Genomic DNA, 27863 nt, shown 5'->3' with positions numbered 1-27863 from the left:
CTTTCTGTTGGGCTGGACTTTAGAAAAACAGTCCAGAGGATGCCTTCTCTGAATGAAAAGATCTAATGAAAAGATTAAGAAATTAGGATATGTCTTAAAGGAATTAAGTATTAGGGGTTGGCAGTGTTTTTCTGTTAAGAGGTGGATAATAGCATTTTAGACCTTGTGAGCCCTGTGTCTTTGAACTATTCGACAATACCATTGTAGGCAATGCTTTAATGAATGGTTATGTCTATATTCCAGGGAAACTTTACTTACAAAAATAAATGGCCTTCCAACAGGCTGTAATTTGCTGACTCCTAGATTAAAGGATCAGGTATTAATTTTTCATCTGAACTTGGAAGAAAAAAATTCACAATGGGCAGAACAGTTTGTAACAAGGAGCAACAAACAAAACTAAGATATAGGTACTTTGTTTAAACAGCTCAGTAGTATCTCTCAGCAGTCATGGATGGATATCCATGGAAAAAGAACAGCTTATATGTAGCCTTCTAATGATATTAACTGTCAAAGTAAGACCCCAAATAATTCCAAAGACAAAAACAATTCCAAAAATGAAAACTACACATCAGTTTCACTTACAAATATCAATGCCTATATTTTAAGTAAAATGTCAGCAAATAGTATCATACTAAAAGAACATTCTATGATGAATTAGGGTATATTAAGCGTTTAATATTTAGTTTAATACCAGAAAATCTGTTAATGTAATCACTGTACTAATTTTTCTCCTTGGAACCATTTATGATGATTCCATAGACACCAAAAAGACATTAGATAAAATTGAACATCCATTCTGTTTAAACATTTCTAATAACATAGGAATATAAGAGAAAAATAAAACCTGAACTTTTTGTTCTCTAAAAAGACCTAATCGTCATCATCAGTCCATGGTGTGGCTAATTATGGGAAAAAGTGAAAGTGAAAAAATGTATAACATTAAAAGTGTAAGAATGATGGGATTTACCTAGTCGTCCAGTGATTAGGACTTCTACTACTGGGGGCCCAAGTTCAGTTCTTGGTCATGGAAATAGATCCCACGAGCCAAAAAAAAAAGGAAGGGAAAAAAAGACTAAGAATGATAAAGAAAATTTAAATACTGACAACTAAGAGTGATAAGTAATATAGGAATTTCTGCAAAGTATCTGTGAGCCACACCCCACTTGTGTGCAGTGCCCTAAATAGGGAGCTGCAGGTCACACATGGAGACTAGACATAGCATTGTAGTTTTGAGAACACTGCAATCATCTCCATAGTCAGTGGAATAGGACCACCCAGAGAACATCTTTAATTATACCTAGAGCAGCAGTGACATCATGCAACATCAAGTAACAGCGGTAATCATCACGAGTTGTAGACCAAACCCTTTCATGGTTCTCTAATTTCCAGTGAGCTTCATATGCTTAGATGGTATCTTGAAAAAGTGAAAGGAAACCCTTTTAATGTCTGAGGTTGGACTTCCCATCTAAGAGGAAAAGTGAGGGCTCAGAGCCAGATTTAGTTTTATTTACAAAGAATAAAGTAAGATGGTATTTCTTATACCAAAATATGATTGAGTGCATTTATACCTACTACATTATGGAGAGCTCTTACCAATTGGTAAGAAAAATACAATGGTGTGGAACTGGAAGACAACTAGAGTTGGCTGTTCACAAAATAAATAAAAATGACCATGATTTTTTTCCTCCAAGTTAGGGATATAGAAAATCAAAGGAGACCATTCTTCTCATCCTAACAACCAAACAATCTGAATATGCAGCAAAATAGTAGTTTAAAATCAATTAGAGAGCTGAAGATGCAAAGAAACTGCAAAGAACTCTGTTTCTGAAAAATAGGGCCCCTCATAGGATGCTGTTCTCATTTTTAATGGAACAGCATGAGGAAGAGAAATCTATCATACACAAGGATCAGTAAAAATCAGTTGACCTTTTAAAGACCTTTTAATGGCTGTATGTGAGTGAGTCAACACTTACCCCTCAACTCGATACCATAGGTCTTCACAAGTGTTCAGGTTAATCTACCCATCTTGCCTGAAGCACTTGATACTCAACTATAACCTGGATTAGAGATGAGAGCTGAGAGCAACCCTTTGGCAGCATTTCAGGTCTTCACAAGGTATAAGCAGCTACCCTTTTAAGGCTAGGGACAGGCAGCAAGACTAAGATCTCTTTACATACACAGAACCAAGGGACTGGAGATGGAGAGCAAAGAGAACTTCTTAGCCACCCAAAAAGCTGATAGCCAGCTTGTAAAGCAGGGAGAGATTGTCCGTAATTCCTAAAGCTGATAGCTTAGCTGTGAAATGAAAAGAGATTTCCAGAAAATTGTCAGAGCAAAATCACTAAAGTTCACAGCCTACCCTTAAAATATTTGAATTTGAATTTAAACCAAACTACAAATGTTACAAGATCCAGACCCTGATCAATTACAGATCAGATTAACTTAGTTCCCTGCTTTAGTGGTCTAATGAAAGAGAGGGATCTAGTGGCCCTTTCTTAGAGGTGAGTGGTATTTATGTCAGTTTTTACTGTTTTATATGAAACATCTGGCATATTTTTTTTTTAATTATAAAATAAGAAGAAGCAAGAAAATTTGATATGTGGTCAAGAAAGGAAACAGTCAATAGAAGTAGGCCCAGATGTTAGAATTGACCAATGGAGAGTTTAAATGATGAAAGTGCTAAAGAATCTGGAAGAAAATGGGACAACATATGTGAAGAGATGAGGAATTTTAACAGAGACCTGACAGCTATAAAAAGAACCAAATGAAAATGCTAGAAATGAAAAATATGGGCTATAAAAATGGAGAATTTATTAAATTGGCTAATTTATTAAATTAGACTCCAATGAAGAAAAGTTCAATGAACTTGAAGATAAATCAATAGAAAGTTTCTAAACTGAAAGACAGAGAGAAAATGAACAAAAAGGGCAGAGCACAGTATCCAGTATCTGCCAAACAGTGTCAAATGATCTACATAGTAAATCATTGGAATCCAAGTATAGTTGGAGTCCCAGAAGGGAAAGTAGAGAGAAAATGGGGCAATAAATTTAAGTTGATAATATCCAAAAACTTTCTAAATTGATGAAATACATCAATCCACAAATTCAGGAGCTTTCATAAACCCTAAATCCAATAAAATAAATATGTACGAAAATGACTATAAATTTGTAAAGGGATCTCTGAGGTGAATCTACATGTTTTAATAAGATTCAAATCCAACAACCAAAAGAAGTTAAAATGCAATTTCAGTCCTGACTTGTGCTGATAAAAAATTATTGAAGAAGGGAGCCAATCCATACCCATATTACCTCTTCGTTTTTTAAATTTATCTATTTTTGGCTGTACTGGGTCTTTGTTGCTATTTGCAGGCTTTCTCTAATTGCTACAAGCCATTACTCTCCAGTTGCAGTGCACAGGCTTATTGTGGTGGCTTCTCATTGCGGAGCACGGGTTTAGTAGTTGGAGCATGCAGGCTTAGCAGCTGCAGCTTGTGGGCTCTAGAGCAGGCTCAGCAGTTGTACATGGGCTCAGCTGTGGTTGTCCTAGAGTATGTGGGATCCTCCCAGACCAGCAATCAGTCTGTGTCGCCTACATTGGCAGGTGGATTCCTAACCAGTGGACCACCAGAGAAGTCCCTATAAAAAAATCTACTTTTTTTTTCCTTCTCTCTTTTCTTGCTCAGCTGCTCCATAGTCTCCAAAGTTGTCTTTAAAAACCCTTTTTCTCTTCACTGTCCAAATACGTTTGCTGTTCACATGTGTTTTCTCTTTGCTAAGACTGATAACCTTATAGTCAGAATTAGCATCTAGGCCTTAAATCTCACTGGCCAGTCTTTGCTGGCAGCTATTTGATGGCCAGACTGCCTACAGCTACATGCTTCTTGGTCAGATCCTGCAAAGAGAAAATGCAGACTGCTCTGAGATTTTATTTAGAAAGATGTTCAAAATATCTTTGGTGGGAAAAGTAAAAAAGTAGAGTATATTTCCATCTTTGTAAAATAATTTGTATTTGTGTATCTTAGAAATTTCAGATGGTAGTCTTACTGGTTATTATTTTTGTACTGGTTATATATTTAAAAAATATTATTATTTTACTTATTTTTGTTTTCTTACATTTATTATATAATGTAATTCTTAAAAATACTTTTAAATACTGAAATTAAACTTCTTTTCACCCTTTAAGTCATTTGAGAGCAGACACTGCTGTATGCCAGCCTAGGGCCAGGAGTCCTGTCTGAAGTTCAGGGTCCTTCCGTAATGGGCAAGGGTGAAGGCACACTGACATGTTTCTTGAGTTTTGCAGACTTTTGCTGCTTATCTGACCTTGATATCTGTCTGGGCCTGTCTTCTGAATTTGGCCTTGAGTCTGAGCAGATAGACCTTCCCTTCATCATCAGATCTAACAAACCAATTCTACCTCCATACACAGAATCCATTTCCACAAATGCAAGTGGAAAAATTTTGAGAATGATGTGTCTGGTGGAAACCATACAGGCTCTAGGTATCTCTCACATAGATATATTTTCACTTTTGCTGGTTATTAGTATTGCATCCTCGGGTAACTTTACTGTTCAGTACCTCAGTCTCCTCATATATAAAATGAGCATAGAGAAGTACACAAGGGTATTCAGTTCAGTTGAGTTGCTCAGTTGTATCCGACTCTTTGCAACCCCATGAACTGCAGCATGCCAGGCCTCCCTGTCTATCACCAACTCCCAGAGTCCACCCAGAGTCCACCCAAACCCATGTCCATTGAGTCGGTGATGCCATCCAACCATCTCGTCCTGTCGTCCCCTTCTCCTCCTGCCCTCAATCTCTCCCAGCATCAGGGTCTTTTCCAATGAGTCAGCTCTTCGCATCAGGTGGCCAAAGTATTGGAGTTTCAGCTTCAACATCAGTCCTTCCAATGAACACCCAGGACCGATCTCCTTTAGGATGGACTGGTTGAATCTCCTTGCAGTCCAAGGGACTCTCAACAGTCTTCTCTAACACCACAGTTCAAAAGCATCAATTCTTCGGCACTCAGCTTTCTTTATAGTCCAATTCTCACATCCATACATGACCACTGGAAAAACCGTGGCCTTCACTAGATGGACCTTTGTTGGCAAAGTAATGCCTCTGCTTTTGAATATGCTGTCTAGGTTGGTCATAACTTTCCTTCCAAGGAGTAAGCGTCTTTTAATTTCATGGCTGCAATCACCATCTGCAGTGATTTTAGAGCCCCAGAAATAAAGTCAGCCACTATTTCCACTGTTTCCCCATCTATTTGCCATGAAGTGATGGGACCAGATGCCATGATCTTAGTTTTCTGAATGTTAAGCTTTAAAGCCAACTTTTTCACTCTCCTCTTTGAGTTTCATCAAGAGGCTCTTTAGTTCTTCTTCGCTTTCTGCCATAAGGGTGGTGTCATCTGCATATCTGAGGTGATTGATATTTCTCCCAGCAATCTTGATTCCAGCTTGTGGTTCCTCCAGCCCAGCATTTCTCATGATGTATCCTGCATATAAGTTAAATAAGTAGGGTGACAATATACAGCCTTGACGTACTCCTTTTCCTATTTGGAACCAGTCTGTTGTTCCATGTCCAGTTCTGACTGTTGCTTCCTGACCTGCATACAGGTTTCTCAAGAGGCAGGTCAGGTAGTCTGGTATTCCCATCTCTTTCAGAATTTTCCAGTTTATTGTGATCCACACAGTCAAAGGCTTTGGCATAGTCAATAAAGCAAAAACAGATGTTTTTCTGGAACTCTCTTGCTTTTTCACAAGGGTATTAGTAAGTCTTAAATATATCAATATTTATATAGATACATATATTTATATATATATGAACATTCCATGTATAGTGGTAGTTATTTTTGGTATGACAATTTATTGTATCTTCCATTTCAGTCATAGTGTGGATTCCTGGTGGTCTAGTGGTAAGGATTTAGTGCTCTTAGTCATAGCATGGAGTTGAAAGAAATATTTAATGGTTCATTTCACCTTATTCTATAATTAGTAGTGACATAGCCACCTACCTCAGGGAAGTTTTTTGGGAGCAAAGTGCCTATCTTCTTCTGTGTACTCCACAAAGCATGGAATGTTTTTCGCCTAGAAGATAACCAGAGAATGACTGCTACCAAACTATATAACTTCACTTTCTTACCATAGATCCACACCAAGGTGAGTATCACCATACAGGCTATTAAAATAGAAGCATACCTCTGAGTTTGTTTCTAAATAGAATTGTAAAACAGAACAAAGTGTATTCTGTACTATAGCTGTATTGGTTCTTTTTTGTTTTCCTAAGCTTCACAAAGTAAAGCATTCTGGCATAGACCAAGGGATTGGACAGAGCTGAGCAGATGAGGTACAGACCCACACTGGGGTGCACAGCCTCAGATGTGACTTTCCTGAGGCCAGTGATACACATTATGGGTGTCTGAGAGACAGAGCAGAGAAATGTCAGGAAATCTAGGGAGAGGCTCAGACATTCTTAGCCAACTCCAGCTAAGCTGATAGTAGAGGCAGAGAAATTGACAAGTATTGCAGGGATCTAGTATGTAAGACCTGGTAATAAGCACTTTCTATAGGTTATTTCATGTAATTCCTGTAATGTATCTGTAAGGTAAATATAATAATCCTTCCATTACACACATAAGGCATTTGTGTCTCAGAAAGGTTAGTTTCCTTACCCAAGGTCACACAGCCAGTAAGAGGCAAAGCAAAGGTTCTGGCACAAGTCTTTCTGAATCTAATTGTACTTTCAGTTCCAAGATGTGGTGGCAGCTAGCTGGAAATGGGGACTGGATCTGAGAAGAAGAGTTGGACAGACATTGAAGATTTGTGATTAGTGTGGTAGTTGGACGAGTGGAGAGTGCAGTTCTGTTCACAGTCCATGTGGGGTAAAACCAGTGCCAAAGTGGGAAGACTGTCCTAGAATCAGGGCCACTGATTGAACCTAATAGCAATGGGTCAAGATCTGAAACTCCGAAGGTCTGTTTTACTGGAACAAAGGGCAGAGGTAGTATGGCAAGGCAGCCTGACCTAATCAGTTGTAGACTACCAGTTACTAGTATATATTTGTTTACTCTGTAAACTACCTATGTAAAATTAGGAGAGAATATCTTAAAAAACATTAATGATTTTATTCTATTTTTTTCTGAGTTTTGTTTTTAAAGACTTTTTATTAAAGTAGCACAGATTCAGAAAGCAGCAGAAAATTAATGTATAACCTAATAATTATCATACGGCAAAGCAATAGAACCTTGCTGGCTACTCCAGAGGCAATCTGAGTGCTTTCTGCCGAATCTGTCACCTTCCTCTCTGAAGAATAACACTGTCATGAATTCTGTGGTAATCATTTCCTTTTCTTTGCAGTGTATCATCTAGATGTGCTTCTGTAAACACATAGTTTAGCTTTGCCTGCTTCTGTGTGTTGCAGGTTTCTTCTAATGTTTAGGTTCCCCCTCCTTCTCTTTATTCCCACCCATCCCTTGCTAACTGTCAGTTGAAAAAACCAGATCATTTGTCTTATATTTGCCCTTATGGGATTTTATTGATTGCATTTCCATGATGTAGTTTAACAGTTTTCCTGTCTTGAATCTCCTGATGTTAGTAATTGATTCTAGAGGTTTTATCAGTTTCAGGATTGATTTTTAGAGGGAAAATTACTTCATTGTTTCTAGGTCTCTTCAGTGGACAGCACTAGGAAATTTTCTTCTCTCTCTTCCTGTCCCCAACCTCGTCTCTCCCTAAATGTGTGTGTGTGTGTGTATATATATATCTGATTTTTTATCCTACATTATATATAAAACATATTCAGAAATATCAGCACTGTCTCCTACATATTACTGAAAATAATTTTAGACATATATTGATATATGTATATAATATTTATCAGTTCAGTCGAGTCCAACTCTTTGCGACCCCATGGACTGTAGCACGCCAGACCTCCCTGTCCATCACCAACTCCTGGAGTTCACCCAAACTCGTGTCCATTCAGTCGGTGATGCCATCCAACCATCTCATCCTCTGTCATCCCCTTCTCCTCCCGCCTTCAATCTTTCCCAGCATCAGGGTCTTTTCCATTGAGTCAGTTCTTTGTATCAGGTGGCCAAAGTATAGGAGTTTCAGCATCAGTCCTTCCAATGAATATTCAAGGTTGATTTCCTTTAGGATGGACTGGTTGGATCCCCTCGCTGTCCAAGGGACTCTCAAGAGTCTTCTCCAACACCACAGTTCAAAAGCATCAGTTCTTTGGTGCTCAGCTTTCTTTATAGTCCAACTCTCACATCCATACATGACTACTGGAAAAACCATAGCTTTGACTAGATGAACCTTTGTTGGCAAAGTAATATCTCTACTTTTTAATAAGCTGTCTAGGTTGGTCATAACTTTTCTTCTAAGGAGCAAGTGTCTTGTAATTTCATGGCTGTGATCACCATCTGAAGTGATTTTGGAGCCCCCCCAAAAAGGTCTGACACTGTTTCTGCATCTATTTGTCATGAAGTGATGGGACCAGATGCCATGATCTTAGTTTTCTGAATGTTGAGTTTTAAGCCAACTTTTTCACTCTCTTTCACTTTCATCAGGAGGTCCTTTAGTAGTACTTTGCTTTCTGTCATAAGGGTGGTGTCATCTGCATATCTGAGGTTATTGATATTTCTCCTGGCAGTCTTGATTCCAGCTTCTGCTTCATCCAGTCCAGCATTTCTCATGATGTACTCTGCATATAAGTTAAATAAGCAGGGTGACAATATACAGGCTTGACGTACTCCTTTCCCAGTTTGGCACCAGTCTGTTGTTCCATGTCCAGTTCTAACTGTTGCTTCTTGACCTGCATACAGATTTCTCAGGAGGCAGGTCAAGTGGTCTGGTATTCCCATCTCTTTCAGAATTTTCCAGTTTGTTCTGATCCACACAATCAAAGGCTTTGGCATAGTCAATAAGGCAGAAATAGATGTTTTTCTGGAACTCTCTTGCTTTTTAGATGACCCAATGGATGTTGGCAATTTGATCTCTGGTTCCTCTGCCTTTTCTAAAACCAGCTTGAACATCTGGAAGTTCACGGTTCATGTATTGCTGAAGCCTGGCTTGGAGAATTTTGAGCATTACTTCACTAGCGTGTGAGATGAGTGCAATTGTGCTGTACTTTGAGCATTCTTTGGCATTGCCTTTCTTTGGGACTGGAATGAAAACTGAAAACTTTTCCAGTCCTGTGGCTACTGCTGAGTTTTCCAAATTTGCTGGCATATTGAGTGCAGCACTTTCACAGCATTATCTGTTAGGATTTGAAATAGCTCAACTGGAATTCCGTCACCTCCATTAGCTTTGTTCGTAGTGATGCTTCCTAAGGCCAACTTGACTTCACATTCCAGAATGTCTGGCTCTAGTTGAGTGATCACACCATTGTGATTATCTGGGACGTGAAGATCTTTTTTTTTATAGTTCTTCTGTGTATTCTTGCCACCTCTTTTTAACATCTTCTTCTTCTGTGAGGTCCATACCATTTCTGTCCCTTATTGAGCCTGTCTTTGCATGAAATGTTTTCTTGGTATCTGATTTTCTTGAAGAGATCTCTAGTCTTTCCCATTCTATTGTTTTCCTCTATTTCTTTGCACTGATCACTGAGGAAGGCTTTCTTATCTCTCCTTGATATTCTTTGGAACTCTGCATTCAAATGTGTATATCTTTCCTTTTCTCCTTTGCTTTTGGCTTCTCTTCTCTTCTTACAGCTATTTGTAAGGCTTCTTCAGACAGCCATTTTGCTTTTTTTGTGTTTGTTTTTCTTGGGGATGGTCTTGATCCCTGTCTCCTGTACAATGTCACGAACCTCTGTCCATAGTTCATCAGGCACTCTATCAGATCTAGTTCCTTAAATCTATTTCTCACTTCCACTGTATAATGGTAAGGGATTTGATTTAGGTCATACCTGAATGGTCTAGTGGTTTTCCCTACTTTCTTCAATTTAAGTCTGAATTTGGCAATAAGGAGTTCATGATCTGAGCCACAGTCAGCTCCCGGTCTTGTTTTTGCTGACTATAATAATAGTAAATATAAATAATATAAATATTGATAAATATAAATAATAAGTATAAATAATATTTATTACATGTAATGTTATATATATATTATAAATAAAATATAGATCATCTAGGCATCAAAATAGTGAAGACACTTGAGAATATTGTTTACACTAAGTATTCTCTGCAGAGGTTAATTGTGCCTTAGGCCTGAGGCCAGGTGTATAGTCGTTGCATGGTTAACACAGTTCATAGATCTGAGTACTTGTGTATCCTTAAAGAGATGACTAGGAAAGAGCATAGATCCAGACAGTCAGTTTTAGTGCAGCAAACAGAATGCCTGCTGTAAGCAAGGTGAGTGCTTGTCATGTACACTTACACAGTGTGAGACGGCCAGTGAAAACTACTCTCCAGGGACTTCCCTGGTGATACAGTGAATAAGATTCTACCTGCCAATGCAGGGGAGACAGGTTTGATCCCTGGTCCAGGAGGATTCCACATGCTGAGGACCAACTAAGCCCATGTGCCACAACTACTGAGGCTATGTGTTGCAACTGCTGAAGCCTCTGCGCCTAGAGCCTGTGCTCCTCAGCATTCACCGCAATGTAGCCTCCACTTGCTGCAACTAGAGAATCACTGTGAGCAGCAGTGAAGAAAGTGCACAACCAAAAGAAATATAAGGGCAGGGTTGGTTTATTAAAAATAAGAAAACTCCTATCCAATTTGAGTACAAATTAACAGTGACTTCAAAATAGGGCCAAAGATGTCACTTCAAAATAAGGCCAAAGATCAAGCAAGTCATAGCTGATATTTTGGATTAGCTGATGATGCCTTAAAGAAAAGCCAAAAAAGCAATGTGTAGTGGTTGGTTACAGGAATGAATTCAGAGAGGATGCTTAAAACCAACTGGGATGGGGGAAGGAGGCAGGCTGTATTTGGAGGAGAATCAGCAGGTAAGGTACATATTTGCATTCCCCCTAGGAGGAGGGGATGAGGGAGAAAGGGGATCAGGGTCACTTCTGACCCCACTTAACTTCTAACTAAAGTCAACTAATTTGTCCTTGAACAGACTTCACTGTTGTAACCCTTTTGGTACTTACTAGGTACAGTGTCTCATAAATAGCTTTACATTGCCTCATAAATAACTCCCTCTCAACAAGGACTGCCGATTGTCCTTTTTAAAAATAGCTTTTAAAGGAAATTACTGTCCTTTTTTTAAAAAAAAGCTTTACTGAAATATAATTTATATGCCATAAAATTTACCCATTTTAAGTATACAATTCGATGATTTTTAGTAAGTTTACAGAACGATGCAATTATCACCACACTTTGAATTTTACAACTTGTCATCAACCCAGAGAGTTCCTCTGTGCTTGCAACAGAGCGGGTTGAGCACACCCCTTAACAGGCAGCCATTGCTGTGCCTCTTTACTCCACACCCTGTAACTAGGCAAATGGTCTTGCTCAGCCATTTGGTTGGTGCCTCAGTGCTGCCCTGTTCCTCCCCCCAACCCCTCAGCAATCAGCTGTCGAGTGACCCTTAGGGAAGTGATTCAGTCAATGGTCAGTGGTGTGGTAGTCACCAGGTGGAGAGTGAGTTAAGAAGCAGATTCAGGCCTTCTGGAGGCCTTCCAGCTCACCCATTCTAGAGGGCTCCAGAGCCCTCACTAAGGTCTTCCACTAGCTGTGGCCCAGGCCTTGAGGAGTAGTGAATCTCTTCCCCCTTCCCTGTCTGTCCATCCTACCAACAGTGGATGTCTGTCTCGTCACAGTCTGTGAGATCTGGTCTCCCTTATTTGAGCGACCTGAGGAGACGGAGGGCCAGTTAGGTTGGGGGCCTGGCTCCCTCAGGGATGATAGCTGGGCAGGATGTGAGAACCAGGCCCTGAAAGAGGTGCCGACTGAGATCTGTCTTCTTTTATCCAGGACTGGGACCTTGGAGGGTGAAAGTTGTACCTTAGGGCTTTGCCCTTTCTTGTCAGGACAGAGACTTAACATTAAAATCTGGTAGAGATTTACAGGAACATCATTAGCTGACTATGTATGACCTCACCTCAAGAACAAAGGATCTGACACTGAGAAGTCTGCAACAACTAACTGCGCCCATCCCTCACCTTTTGCTTTTAAAGGAGCTTGCTGAAAGCTTTCAGTAACTTTGGGGTTCTTAGAGCATGAGCCACCCATCTCCTTGTATCAATCTGTAATAAACCTTTGTCTGTTCCAAACTCTGCGTTTTAGTATTGACAGGCCTCACTGTGTCAGGCACAAGGCCTTGAGATTCGGTACATGCTGACATGTAGTCAGTTTCCATTCCCACTCCCAGCCCTAAGCAAACCACTAGTCTACTTGCTGTCTCTCTAGATTTGTCTTTTCTGAGTGTTTCATATATTGTAGTCTCTCATATCTGGTGTCTTTCACTGGGCATAATGTTTTTAAGGTCCATCCATGTGATAACAGGTATCAATAGTTGGCTACTACCTTTTAAACAATGTATTTAAATAGTCTGGTATTTTGAGATCAGATGTGGTTTCATGAGTCTGGTTTTCTAAAGTATCTCCTTAAATGACCAAACGCATTATCTTTTTCATTTTCTTTCTAGGATTTGGTGGCTTTTGAATATCAGTGGACTAGCTTCTTCGCTAATTTTGACACAGAAATTCCCTTCTTGCTAGAATTGTCCGAATCTCAGGCTGGTGAGGTATGTAAAGGAAGGGTCAAAAAGAAAGAAAAAATTGGCTAATTTTTTTAATTTTTATTAAAAAATTTTTCAGACTACAACACTACCAATCCTAATTTGGTTATCATTTCCTTAAACTTTGTTGCATGATGTAAAGAAATTTTTAGTTTCTGTGCCACCCCCTATATTCTTAAACTTAATATATATATTAAGAATATATATATTCTTAAACTTTGTTGCATGATGTAAAGAAATTTTTAGTTTCTGTGCCACCCCCTATATATATATATAAGAATGTATATATATGAATATATAATATATATATAAGAATATATATATGTTCTTATATATTCTTTTTGGTTTTTCTGTGCCAGTTTCTTTATAATAAAGATACTCATTTCTTAGAGGTGGTGTCCTTGTCAGTCAGGAATTCTGCTGGGCACCAGTTAATAAGCCTAGGAATAATTCTTCACATATGAATAGCACACCTTTGTCAGTTGAACCTCTAGGTGATGACAAGCTTTCTTTCTAAGCAAACAACGTGAAGTTGCTAGGTTCAGGCTAGGAACCATTCCATGAGTAAACTGAGGTATGTAAATCAAGAACTAAGGTACAGAACTGTTCCCAAAACTAGTCAACAGGCAGAATCAAAGAGATCTTGAGCTTGCATTTGAGCTTACTTTGGGTTTGGACTGCCAGTCTTCAGTCTCCTGTGTTTCACTGTGACCCAGTATAAGCCCTACTCCTGATCTTTAGAACTGGAGCTGATCTTTGTTGCCATGCACTTTACTTTTACCTTTTTTACCTTATGCTATAAACCCCACAGTATATTGGTATTATTCTTGTTTAGTCAATTATCTTTTTATCTTTAAAAATACTTTTTAAAGATTTTAAGTAATTTAAAAATCTTACATATCTGCCCATGCAGTTGAAATTTCTGGTGCTGTTCATTTCTTTGTGTTAGACACAGATGTTCATATGATATAATTCCCTTCTCCCTGAAGGATATCCCTTAACATTTTTTATAGTGTGAATCTTCTGATGATTCAGAAGAAAATTCTTCCAGCTTTTGTATGTCTGAAAATATATTTTTCACTTTCATTTTTAAAAGTATTTTTGTGGTGTATGGAATCCTAGGTTGACAGTTTTTTCCTTTCAGTACTTGAAAGATGTTGTTTCACTCTTTTCTCACTTGCGTTGTTTCTAATGATGTCTTTTATCTTTTTCTTTGTTCTCCTGCATATAACTAGTCTTTTTTCCCCTCTGGTAGCTTTGAAGATTTTCTCTTTCATTACTGGTTTTGAGTAATTTGATTACCATATGTCTAACTGTAATTTTTTAACTGTTCATTTTTTTAAATCATTTATTTTTATTTTTGGCTGCCCTGTGTCTTCATTGCAGGGAAGACTTCATTGCTTTCTCTAGTTGCTATAAGCCGGAGCTACTCTCCAGTTGTGGCGTACAGACTTCTCATTGCAGCGGTTTCTCTTGTTTCAGGGCACAGGCTCAAGGCATTGGGCTTCAGTAGCTGCAGGTTGTGGGCTCAGTAGTTGTGGTGTGTGGGCTTTCAGATGTGCAGGCTTCAGTAGTTGTGGCACACGGGCTTAGTTTCCTTGCAGCATGTGGAATCTTCCTGGACCAGGGATCGAATCTGTGTCCCCTGTGTTGGCATTCTTAACCACTGGACCACCAGGAAGGTCCTGTCTGACTGTAATTTTGATCATACTTCTTATGCTTGGGTTTTGTTGAACTTTTTGGATCTGTGGATTTATAATTGTATCAAGTTTGGGAAGTTTTTGGCTATTGTTTTTTCTGTCCTCTTTCCCTTCAGAGACTCCAGTTACCTCTATATTAGGCCACTTGAAGTTGGCCCACCTCTTACTGATGCCCATTTCCTTTTTGTTTTTTTAATTCTTTTTTTTTTTCTTCTCTCATTACTGATTCTAAGAGTGAAAAATATTCACAAAGATTTGCTCAGGCAAGTGTCACTCCTGGTTTCTTGGTACCTTGTTCTCATTCCCACTTTCTTCCCATTCTCTTTCACCCATTCTGTTACTAATAGGTAACAAATCTCTGATAAACTCTTTTCTGTCTCTTTTGCACAAATGATCAGATACATTGCTGTTTTCTTATAAACTCTTCTTTCTTTCATTGAAGAGTAGCATACTATATGTAGTCATTTCTACTTTGCTCTTTTAACACTATGCTCAGTGTATCCTAGAACTCTCTCTAGGTCAGTTCATTGAGAGCTTCCTCATTCTTTGTTATAATTCATAGTACAGTTGACCCTTGAACAATGCAGACTTGAACTACCTGGGTCCACTGATACATGGATATTTTTCAGTAGTAAATACTACAGTACTGCAATTCACGATTGGTTGAATTCATGATTGGATGTGGAGAAGCTCCGAATGCAGAGGGCTAACTGTAAGTTATACACAGATTAACCCATGTGTTCAGCTGTACTCCATTGTGTGGATTTATCTTAATTTACTCAGCCACTCTCTTAGGTATGTGTATTTAGGTTATTTTCAATATTATGCCATTGCAAACAGTGCCATAGTAAATAACTCTGTGCTTATGTATTTTCATATTGTTGGAGGTTTGTATACCTAGTAATGGGATTGCTGGGTCACAAGGTAAGTGCATTTGTAGTTGTGTTAGCTATTGCCAAATTTCCCTTCAGAAAGATTGTACCGATTTGCATTCCCACTAGCAACATATGAGAGTGCCTGTTTCGCCATAGCTTCCCCAGTAGAATGTGTTGTCATACTTTTTAAGTTTCGACAGTCTCATAGATGAGAACTGATATCTTGGAATTATTTTAGTTTGTGTTTTTCTAATTATTACTAAGCTTGAACACTTTTTCATATGTTTGAAGGCCATTTTATATTTTATTTTCATGTCTTTTTCCCATTTTAATATTGGCACAGTATTATTAACTGGAGCTATAGAGTACAGGTTTTAGGTCTTTTGTCCATTGTTTTTTTGAGTTCTTTATATATATTTAGGCTATTAACTTTTTGTCTATGATATATATTCAAAATATTTCTTCCTTTTTATCAGTTGCTTTGTTTATTGTGGTTTCTTGCCATGCAAACTTTTTATATAAATTTATTAATATTTTCTTATATTGCCTATGGATTTTAAATCGTATATACAAAAAGGCTTATTAAGGTTAAAGAGGAGTTTACTCATTTAGTACTTATATGGTTTAATTTTTTAAATTTAGATCCCTAATTTACTTGAAATCTTCTTGTGTATATGATGTGAGATATGAATCTAATTTTATCTCTTGTCCCCAAATCCAGTTAGAATCCTGACTATGTTGCTCACTAGCTCTGTGACCTGGGACACGTGTAAATTAGCCAGCTCATCTGTGGAGAGGGTATCATGATAGACTGAACCACATAGGATTACAGTTGACCATTGAACAGCACTGGTTTTAGGGACCCAGACCCTCCACATTCTGCATGTAACAGTCAGCATTCTGCATGTAACTTATTGTCAGCCTTTTGTGTACACAACAGCCTTTTGTGTACAGCCTTTTGTGTACAGTCAACATTCTGCATGTAACTTACAGTCAGCCTTTTGTGTACACAACTCCTCCTATACTCAATCATTCCATATCTGTGTTTCCTTGGCATCTGCAGTTCCACATTCACAGATTCAACCAATTGTAGATCATATATTATTGTGGTATTTACTATTTTAAAAGATCCACATATAAGCGGAACTGTCCCGTTCAAACCTATGTTGTTCAAGGATCAACTGTATTTGAGATAATATATTTAAATACTTACCATAGTTCACATGGTAAATCCTCAATAAACTTTAACTGATTACTTTTAAAGAGTTTTTACAAATCAGTAAGACAAACTCCAACTAATAAACATACAGAGGATGTAAATAAGCAGTTAATGACCAAAGGGAAGTCCAAATGGCCACTGAACATATCTGAAATATTCTGCTTCATTAAAAATCAAAGTAAAATAAATCAACAATGAGGTACCATTTTTCATTTGTCACCATATTTTTAAAAGGACATTTAATGGACAGTGCTTACCTTGAGATAGGCACACTCAGATATTGTAAGTGGAAGTGTACATTGATCAAACTTTTTTGAAACCAATTTAGCAATATAGTTCTGCCTTTTTACCCTATAATTTCATTTGCCTTAAGGACATAATCAGAAATGTAGATAAAATTTATGATAAATTCATTGTAGTATTATTCATGATATAAGAAAGTTAGTAGCAATATAAATTTCCAAGAATAAAGGACTTTTAATAAACTTTGGTACAATCTGTATATATTCTATGACTATACCATAAAAAAAAGACTTGAAGAAAATGTACCAGAATGTTAACAGTTCTTAGAGATTGTAGGTGTTTTTATTGTGTTCTAAAATAAGCATATATTGCGTATTTAAATTGAAGGGGAAACAGTCAGTATTATTTAAGGAGATTCAAATTGCCTTTTGAAGTTTTGAACTCTTGACATAGATCCTGCATATTAATGTTTGATTAATGTTTAGCACTATGCACGTCAAAGCTGAGACATACTTCTGTGGTTTCCTGAGAAACTTCTGTCAGTACTTCTATCCCTTGGATTCTTCCTCATTGCTGATGTTAAATTAGTATTATTAGAATTAATAAATATTGTAATTTATAGAAGTAACATACTTCTAATTATTGAAAATGTAGAAAAATTTTAATAGAAGAAAAATACTCCTTTATGGTTAGTAACTTAGAACACTGATGGTGGTTCTTCCAACTTCCTTTCAGTAGTTAAAAACTAAAAATTTGACAAGAATGTCTTTCCTTCACCTTCCATTTCCTTTCTTTTTCTTTTGCAGCCATTTGCCTTTTTCCTTTGCTAATTTTTGTTTGCTATCCCCAAAATTCGTGTTGTCCTCTTGTGTTCTTGTAAAAACCTGCAAACATATCTCTCCCTCTTTTTCTCATTCTCTGTCTCTTTGACACACTTTATTTATATACCTGCATGCATATATCAGGGGTTTGTGATTGTTTTATAAAATTGTGATCTTAATATATATAATGTTGGCTTCTTTTTTAGCCATTCAGAAGTTACTTTAGTCATGGAATGATCTCCAGTCATATAACTGAAAATAGGTAAGATTCTTGGGAAAGAAAGGTGAATGGTAATAGAGAAAATGGGGTTGATAAGGGAGTGGAAATGGGGGTAGAATCTTAGTCTAGAAGCTGGATCAAGAAAGTATGAGTTGATTTTCTTACAGAGTAAGAAATCCATACTCTATAAAATCCTTTCACTCCTTCTGTATTTATGTATTAAAGAGTTTTATATTAAACTGGTTTTTAAAACATTGTAACTTGCTAAAATCTAAAGAAAGGAATTTTTTTTATTCCATCCCTAGCCTAGCAAAACTAGAGGAAGCAGGGTGTCTAAGGGCTTGGCAGGCATCAACTGTGGCTTTTAGGGAGTAAACGGGATCCAGCATAAAGGTCCAGCCCCAGGAAGACATGGGAGCATGAGGGCTGCTGTGCTTGTTTTCTTGTAGTGTTGCCTCAGCACCCATGATAATCAGGAGGGCCAAGCTGGGGATAGTTCCTCTGATCAATAAATGAGAGTTCAGTTCAGTTCAGTCACTCAGTTGCATCCAACTCTTTGCGACCCCATGGACTGCAGCACGCCAGACCTCCCTGTCCATCACCAACTCCTGGAGTTTACACAGACTTATGTCCATTGATGTGGTGATGCCATCCAACCGTCTCATCCTCTGTCATCCCCTTCTCCTCCTGCCTTCAATCTTTTCCATCATCAGGGTCTTTTCCATTGAGTCAGTTCTTCGTATCAGGTGGCCAAAGTATAGGAGTTTCAGCATCAGTCCTTCCAATGAATATTCAAGGTTGATTTCCTTTAGGATGGACTGGTTGGATCTCCTTGCTATCCAAGGGACTCTCAAGAGTCTTCTCCAACACCACAGTTCAAAAGCATCAGTTCTTCGGCACTCACTCTCTTTATAGTCCAACTCTCACATCCATACATGACTACTGGAAAAACCATAGCTTTGACTAGATGAACCTTTGTTGGCAAAGTAATATCTCTACTTTTTAATAAGCTGTCTAGGTTGGTCATAACTTTTCTTCCAAGGAGCAAGTGTCTTGTAATTTCATGGCTGCAGTCACCATCTGAAGTGATTTTGGAGCCCCCCACAAAAGTCTGACACTTGTTTCTGCATCTATTTGTCATGAAGTGATGGGACCAGATGCCATGATCTTAGTTTTCTGAATGTTGAGTTTTAAGCCAACTTTTTCACTCTCTTTCACTTTCATCAGGAGGTCCTTTAGTAGTTCTTCGCTTTCTGCCATAAGGGTGGTGTCATCTGCACATCTGAAGTTATTGATATTTCTCCTGGCAATCTTGATTCTACCTTCTGCTTCATCCAGCCCAGCGTTTCTCATGATGTACTCTGCATATAAGTTAAATAAGCAGGGTGACAATACACAGCCTTGACGTACTCCTTTCCCAATTTGGCACCAGTCTGTTGTTCCATGTCCAGTTCTAACTGTTGCTTCTTGACCTGCATACAGATTTCTCAGGAGGCAGGTCAGGTGGTCTGGTATTCCCATCTCTTTCAGAATTTTCTATAGTTTGTTGTGATCCACACAGTGAAAGGCTTTGGCATAGTCAATAAAGCAGAAATAGATGTTTTTCTGGAACTCTCTTGCTTTTTCGATGATCCAATGGATGTTGGCAATTTGATCTCTGGTTCCTCTGCCTTTTCTAAAACCAACTTGAACATCTGGAAGTTCACGGTTCATGTATTGCTGAAGCCTGGCTTGGAGAATTTTGAGCATTACTTCACTAGCGTGTGAGATGAGTGCAATTGTGCTGTACTTTGAGCATTCTTTGGCATTGCCTTTCTTTGGGACTGGAATGAAAACTGAAAACTTTTCCAGTCCTGTGGCCACTGCTGAGTTTTCCAAATTTGCTGGCATATTGAGTGCAGCACTTTCACAGCATCATCTGTTAGGATTTAAAATAGCTCAACTGGAATTTCATCACTTCCACTATCTTTGTTCGTAGTGATGCTTCCTAAGGCCCACTCGACTTTGCATTCCAGAATGTCTGGCTCTAGGTGAGTGATCACACCATCGTGGTTATCTGGGTCATGAAGATCTTTTTTTTATAGTTCTTCTGTGTATTCTTGCCACCTCTTCTTAATATCTTCTGCTTCTGTTAGGTCCATACCATTTCTGTCCTTATTGTGCCCATCTTTGCATGAACAGTTCCCCTGGTATCTCTAATTTTCTTGAAGAGATCTCTAGTCTTTCCCATTCTATTGTTTTCCTCTATTCCTTTGCATTGATCACTGAGGAAGGCTTTCTTATCTCTCCTTGATATTCTTTGGAACTCTGCATTCAAATGTGTATATCTTTCCTTTTCTCCTTTGCCTTTCACTTCTCTTCTTTTCTCAGCTATTTGTAAGGCCTCCTCAGGCAACCATTTTGCCTTTTTGCATTTCTTTTTCTTGAGGATGATCTTGATCCCTGTCTCCTGTACAGTGTCATGAACCTCCATCCATAGTTCTTCAGGCACTCTTATCTATCAGATCTAATCCCTTGAATCTATTTGTCACTTCCACTGTACAGCCATAAGGGATTTGATTTAGGTCATACCTGAATGGTCTGGTGGTTTTCCCTACTTTCTTCAATTTAAGTCTGAATTTGGCAATAAGGAGTTCATGATCTGAGCTACAGTCAGCTCCCAGTCTTGTTTTTGCTGGCTGTATAGAGCTTCTCCACCTTTGGCTGCAAAGAATATAATCAATCTGATTTCGGTATTGACAATCTGGTAATGTCCATGTGTTAGAGTCTTCTCTTACGTTGTTGGAAGAGGGTGTTTGTTATGACCAGTGTGTTCTCTATTAGCCTTTGCCCTGATTCATTCTGTACTCCAAGGCCAAATTTGCCGGTTACTCCAGGTATTTCTTGACTTTCTACTTTGCATTCCAGCCCCCTATAATGAAGAGGACATCTTTGGATGTTAGTTCTAGAAGGTCTTATAGGTCTTCATAGAACCATTCATCTTCAGCTTCTTCAGCACTGTTGGTCGGGGCATAGACTTGTATTACCGTGATACTGAATGGCTTGCCTTGGAAAAGAACAGGGATCATTCTGTCGTTTTTGAGACTGCATCCAAGTACTGCATTTCGGACTCTTTCATTGACTGTGATGGCTACTCCATATCTTCTAAGGAATTCTTGCTGATAGTAGTAGATATAATGGTCACCTGAGTTAAATTCACTCATTCCAGTCCATTTTAGTTTGCTGATTCTTAAAATGTCGATGTTGACTCTTGTCATCTCCTGTATGACCACTTCCAATTTGCCTTGATTCATGGACCTAACATTCCAGGTTCCTATGCAGTATTGCTCTTTACAGCATCAGACTTTACTTCCATCACCAGTCACATCCACAAACTGGGTATTGTTTTTGCTTTGGCCCTGTCTCTTCAATCTTTCTGGAGTTATTTCTCCACTGATCTCCAGTAGCATATTTGGCACCCTCCAACCTGGGGAGTTCATCTTTCAGTGCCCATCTTTTTGCCTTTTCATACTGTTCATGGGGTTCTCAAGGCATAATACTGAAATGGTTTGACATTCCCTTCTCCAGTGGACCACGTTTTGTCAGAAGTCTCCACCATGACCTGTCCGTCTTGGGTGGCCATACACAGCATGGCTCATAGTTTCATTGAGTTAGACAAGGCTGTGGTCCATGTGATTAGATTGTATAGTTTTCTGTGATGGTGGTTTATAGTCTGTCTGGCCTCTGATGGAGAAGGATAAGAGGCTTATAAATGAGAGTAGATCTTTCCTTTCTTTTCTTCCCTAATTCCAGTCCAATCTGATAAGGAGACAAACTACCTGACTAGGATTCAGAGTCATCTTTTTCTGCTCAGTGTGTCACTTAGCTTAAATTAAGCATCAGAATAGAATCAGAGTCATGTTTACTTTCAAAAACCACAGTTTGATGCTTAAGAACAGTGAAAAGAAATGCAAAGGATTTTCCGCATGACATACTCTTAAGTGAAACGTGTCATTTTGGGGGCTCCAGAGAGCTGTAGTACCGTAGTCCTTTATGTCTCAGCACAGAAGAGAATTCAGCAAGAGGCAAAGTAATAGGTAAGAAGTGATTTATTAGAATAGGATGCTTTTGAGGCTTACAAGGGGGCAGTTGACAGACACTACATCTCCAAGAACCTTCTGGGCTACAATTTTATAATCATAGAAAGTGGGGAGGGGGAAATCTTTGTCTTTCTGGAGTAGAAGTCATGCTTCCATCATCAGCTACTCCTCTAGATTGAGCAGGAGAGTTTTCTTGTGCCTACATGGTCAAACTAGGTCCACAAATTATTGTTTTTTTGTTGGGTGCAGAGAGCATGTCCTAGCTTACTGAGCTCACTGGGCAAGATGTGGGTCTCATGTCACCATTGTTTTAATGTTTTGGGGCGTGTTTTGTGCTCCTGTTGCATGGTTTTGTGGTAACCACAAAAGTAGCAAACCTACTTTCTTGAATAATCATAAACTTACAGGGGTCTACCATGTTCTTTCTACTTACAGTCTCCTAGTGGGATTAACTATTTAATCACCTGCTTTGTCCCTTTACTTTGCCGCTTTCATAAGGACACTTTCAGGAAAGGATATGTGATAAAGAAAGCTGGCTTAGTCTGTTTTAGCTGCTGTGACAAAAATATCATAGACTGGGTAGCTTATAAACAACATTTATTTCTCCATTACAGTTCTGGAGACTGGGAAGTCCAAGATCATGGCACTGGTAGATTTGGTGTCTGGTGAGGGCCTACTTTTTCATAGATGGCTGTCATTTCACTATAACTTCATGTGGCAGGAGGGGCAAGGGACTCTCTCTGGAACCGCTTTTTATAAGTCTGTTTTATAATCCTGTTCATGAAGGCTCAATGAAGGCCCAAATCTCTCTCTCCTAATACCATCACTTCGGTGGTTTGGATTTTAGCAAGTTGAATTTTGGACGGACACAACATTCAATCTGTAGCAGAAAATATCTTTTTAAAATACCCTATAGTCATTGACTATTTGTTGAGAAGGCATGACATACTAAACAACAGATACATGATTAAAAAATAAACCAGACACAGTCTCTTCCCTCATAGAGTGTATAGCATGGTGGAGAAATAAGGCATTAATCAAGCATCCTCACAAAAAAAATATGTAATTGCAAAACTCTGATTCCTTGAAGGAGAAAAGAACATGGTTACTGTGAAGACCATACCCCAGAGCTGACCTCTGGGGGTAGATGTGAATGATAAGTAAGAATATTAAGGGAGAAAAGCAGTGGTCCTGAGATGAAAATATCAGAAACATAAAAGAAATGTGTGTGAAGGAAAATAAATTTGAGTTTGCCTGAAAGGGGGAGTTGGGAGAGAGTGGCCTTTCATGGAGCTAAGGAAATTGTCTAGGCCAGACCATGTAAGTCCCTGTTGGCCATGTGAAAATTTCAGCCCTTCTAAAAGTAAAGGTTTTGTGTGTTTAAAAGATTGTCTTCTCTGCCATGTGGAGAATGGATTGTAGAGGGCAGAGTAGAAAGCACAGAAACTACAAGGAAGCATTGCAGCCAAGAGGAAAGAGGGTAAAGGGGGGATGGTTGCAGGAATGGGCAGGTATGAGGAAGTTTGCAGCTGGGCTTTCCTCATTCCCTCCTAAAAGCTATACAGGAATGGTTAACAGCTCTGTTGTCTGTCTTCAGTGTATCACAACTGCTATCATTCTTGAAAATGTATATTTCTATCAAAATGCTGCTGTATAAAATTGAGATTTTGCTCTGTCTCTGCATCATGAATAGCAAACTTAAAGAACTTTCTCCTTAAGCAGCAAGAGAAGTTGAAAATATAAATGTGACTTCGGTTTAGTTATGTCTTCTCTTCTCAACTAACAGGGAGCGTTAGGTGGACTGTACTGATCACCTTGCTCAAACTGCAGGATGCCACTCAGAGAAGCCCAAGAATGTCCTCATTTAGAAGTTTCCTTGGCCAGGAATCTCTTCACTAATCATGTTTTTGATTTGCCACTCTAGCCCTAATAGGCAGCCATTCGTTCTCTTTGGTAATCACTCCACACGAGAAAACCTCAATGCTGGCAACTTTAACTTCCCTTCTGAAGGGCACCTAGTACGCAGCACTGGTCCCAGTGGGAGCTTTGCCAGACACATGGTGAGTGACTTGACTTCCTGGTGCTTAATTGGTTTTATTATCAATTGGGGAGGAGGGGAGCTGGATAAATGGAACTTTTCGAATTGGTGAATTGATTTAACCTTAAACTTGAAGTTGTTTTGGTGTAAAAAGTGATTAAAAACTGTTTTTATATAAAAGTACTAGGTATGATTTGAAAGCATATTTAATTTTAAAATATTTGAAAGGAAAAGGATAAAAAAATACAAGCCAAACTTTAAGATAGCCAATTAGTATCAATAGTAGAATAAGAATTTTAAATTAACTTGAAAATAGTCATTCCAAGCCTAAGTTTATGTCTTGACTGTTACATTTCAAGTGCTGAGAGAGAACTATCACCTAGAAATCTATATCCAGTGAAAATCCCGTTTAGTAATGAGGTAATCAAGACATGCCCAGATGAAAGAAAACTTAAGAGAATTTGTTACCAGCAGACCTACCTTAAAAGAATGATTAAAGGGGGACTTCCCTGGTGGCCCAGTGGCTAAGACTCCACGCTCCCAATGCAGAGTGCTCGGGTTCAATTCCTGGTCGGGGAATTAGATCCCACGTGCTGCAACTCTGAGTTTGGATTCTGCAACTGAGAGTTCACAGGCCACATGTTGCAACTAAGATCCAGAGCAGCCAAATAAATACATAAAAATAAGTATTAATAAAAAAGAATGACTAAAGGAAGTTTGGGTGAAATGAAGAAATGATTTAAAAAGGAAGGACTCTTAGAACAGTAAGGAGGATGAAAGAATACAATGATGAAACCAGTACATTTTTTTGTATACTTTAAAACAGTGAATTTTTATCTCAAAAAGTTACAGAAAAAGAAACCAGCCCCAGTCACACTCACGTTATGGATGATACAGCCAGTTTCTGTTTTTAGGTCTTTATGACTCCAAAGCCAAAGGGCTTTGACTCATTAATTCAGTAATCCTTTTTGACTATGTTCCAGTCACTATGCTAGGTTGAGGAAAATATTTATGGTCTTTGCCTTGGAGGATCTCACAGACTACTAGAAGAGTCAGTGAGGATTGTGCTCTAAAATGTTTGGAGTGATAATTTAGCCATCCATTATACACCTTAGAATGGCTGAAACACTGACACCACCAAATGCTGGAGAGAATGGAGCTTCCGAAACTCTCATTCATTACTGGTGAGAATGCAAAATAGTGCAGCCACTTTGGAAGACAGTTTGACAGTTTCTTACAAAACTAAACATCGTTTTAGCGTCAGTTATGCTCCTTAGTATTTACCAAGAGAGTTGAAAATTTATGTCCACACAAAAAGCAGCTACACAAGGAATTTATTTATAACATCACTTTTTATAATTGCCAAAACTTGGAAGCAACCAAGTTGTCCTTTAGTAGGTGAATGGATAAATAAAACTGTGGTAAATCTATATAGTAGACTGTGTTCCAGTGATTAAAAAGGGCTATCAAGCCACAAAAAGACATGCTGTTGCTGCTGCTGCTGCTTAGTCGCTTCACTTGTGTCCTGCTCTGTGTGACCCCAAGGACTGCAGCCTGCCAGGCTCCTTTGTCCATGGGATTCTCTAGACAACAGTACTAGAGGGTATTGCCATGCCCTCCTCCAGGGTATCTTCCCGACCCAGGGATTGAACCCAGATTAGGGAAGCCCCACAAAAAGACATGCAGGGACCTAAAATGCATACTGCTAAGCTGAAGAGCCAGGGACTTGCCTGGTGGTCTAGTGGTTAAGAATCTGCCTTGCAATTCAGGGAACGCCAGTTTGATCCGTGGTCTGGGAACTAAGATCCCACGTACTGTGCCACAACTACTGAGCCTGCACATTCTGGAGCTTGTGTACCATTGCTAGAAAGCCTGAATGATGCAACTAAGACCTGATGCAGCCAAATAAACAAATAAATATATATATTTTAAAATGTTAAGCTAATCTGCAAAGGCTACATAGTGTATGATTTCTACTGTGTGACATTCTGGAAAAGGTAGAACAATGGAGACAGTACAGTAAAGGAAATTCCCTGGTGGTCCATTGGTTAGGACGTTCACTCTCACTGCCAAGGGCCCGGGTTCAGTACCTGGACAGGAAACTAAGATCCCACAGGCCATGTGGTACAGCCAAAAAAAAAAATACCAGTGGAGATAGTAAAAGATCAGTCATTGCCTGGGGTTTGGGAGGAAAGGAGAATGGATGGATCACAGGGGATTTTTAGGAAAGTGAAATTATTCTGTATGATACTAAAATGATGAGCACGTCATTATACATTTGTCAAAATCCATAGAAAGTACAGTACTAAGAATGAACCCTAATATAAACGGTAGACTCTAGTTAATAATAATTTATCAGGACTTCCCTGGTGGTCCAGTGGCTGAGACACACCATGCTACCAATCCAGGGGGCCCAGTTCCCTAGTCAGGGAACTGGACTCCACATGCCACAACTAAAGATCCCATGTGCGACAACTAAGATCCAGAACAGCCAGATGATAAATAAAAATAAATATTTAAAAATAATAATTTATCAACATTAGTTCATCAGTTAAAACAAATATAATATTATAAGACAAATAATAGGGGAAATTGTGGAGACAGGGGGAAGGAGAGGAGGTAATATGGGAATTCTTTATACTCCTGGATCAGTCTTTCTTTAAACCTGAAACTGCTCTAAAAATAGTCTATTAAAACAAACATTTAGCAGATTATTTACACAACTTTTAATAATAATCAGAGTGCTTTATTATACAAATATGAAAACATAATGAAGTTAAGGAACTCACTTGAGAGCTGGTCCTGGGGCAGTGGGGGCCCTAGTTATGAACTTTCATCTTCATTCAGCTCTGTTCCAAGGTGATATACTTAACTTTTCCATTTCTGTGCTATTTGTGAATAATTTACAAATTAAATAGGTGATATTAAATCTGCACATTCAGATTATCTGAGCAGTTTTACATTATACATGCAGATCCTATTGTACCAATTTCCTTTTTAGTGTAAACATCAATAAAAATTTTTTGAAGTATAGTCAATTTACAATAGTGTTAGTTTCAGCTGTACAGCACAGTGATTCAGTTATACATACACACACATATATATATTCTTCAGATTCTCTTCCCTTATAGGTTATTATATTTTGTAATATTGGCTATGCTATACAGTAGGTCCTTGTTATCTATTCTATATATAGTAATGGGTATATGTTCATCCCAACCTCCTAATTTGTTCCTCCTCCCATCCCCGTTTCCCCTTTGGTGACCATGCATTTGTTTTCTGTGCCTGTTGGTCTCTTACCGTTTGCAAAGTAAGTTTATTTGTATTTTTTTCTTTTTTTGGTTCCACATATAAGCGATAATATATGGTATTTATCTTTCTCTGGCTTACTTCACTTACTGTTATAACCTCTAGGTCCATCCATGTTGCTGCAGATGGCATTATTTCATCCTTTTTTGGCTGAGTAATAGCCCATTATGTATATATGTACCACGTCTTTATCTAATCATCTGTTGATAGACATTTATGTTGTTTCAATGTCTTAGCTATTGTAAAGAATCCTGCAGTGAACACTGGGGTGCATGTATCTTTTCCAGTTAGGATTTTCTCTGGATATGTGCCCAGGAGTACAGGATCATGTGGTAGCTCTATTTGTAGTTTTTTGAGGAGCCTCGATACTATTCTCCATAGTGGCTGCACCAGTTTATATTCCAACCAGTGATGTAGCAGGGTTCCATTTTCTCCATAGCCTCTCCAGCATTTATTATTTGTAGACTTTTGATGATAGCCATTCTGATCAATGTGAGGCGATACCTCATTGTAGTTTTGATTTGCATTTCTCTAATTAAACATGTTTAGCATCTTTTCACGTGCCTTTGACCATCTGTATGTCTTCTTTGAAGAAATTTTTTCATTATTTAAAATCTTCTGCCCATTTTTTCATTGAGTTGTTTGTTTTTTTTGATATTGATCTG

The 27863-nt window shown here is 38.5% G+C and overlaps 1 protein-coding gene across 3 annotated transcripts in view; it reads left to right on the top strand.

The window, feature by feature from the left end:
• C13H20orf194 (chromosome 13 C20orf194 homolog) overlaps positions 1–27863 on the top strand; it is a 173251-nt gene that overhangs the window by 55393 nt on the left and 89995 nt on the right. For 2 of the 3 annotated variants that reach the window (XM_027559347.1, XM_027559346.1), the window contains exons 8-10: positions 12602–12700; positions 17759–17814; positions 23776–23911. In XM_027559347.1, the coding sequence (XP_027415148.1) occupies positions 12602–12700; positions 17759–17814; positions 23776–23911 (291 nt within the window). The remainder of the gene's footprint in view (positions 1–12601; positions 12701–17758; positions 17815–23775; positions 23912–27863) is intronic. The other variant, XM_027559349.1, reaches the window with a different exon arrangement.

This window comes from Bos indicus x Bos taurus, chromosome 13 (assembly GCF_003369695.1).
Source record: "Bos indicus x Bos taurus breed Angus x Brahman F1 hybrid chromosome 13, Bos_hybrid_MaternalHap_v2.0, whole genome shotgun sequence".
In the NCBI taxonomy this organism is placed as follows: Eukaryota; Metazoa; Chordata; class Mammalia; order Artiodactyla; family Bovidae; genus Bos; species Bos indicus x Bos taurus.
Note: the sequence above shows the minus strand (reverse complement) of the source record. Positions and strands in the feature narration are given on the sequence as shown.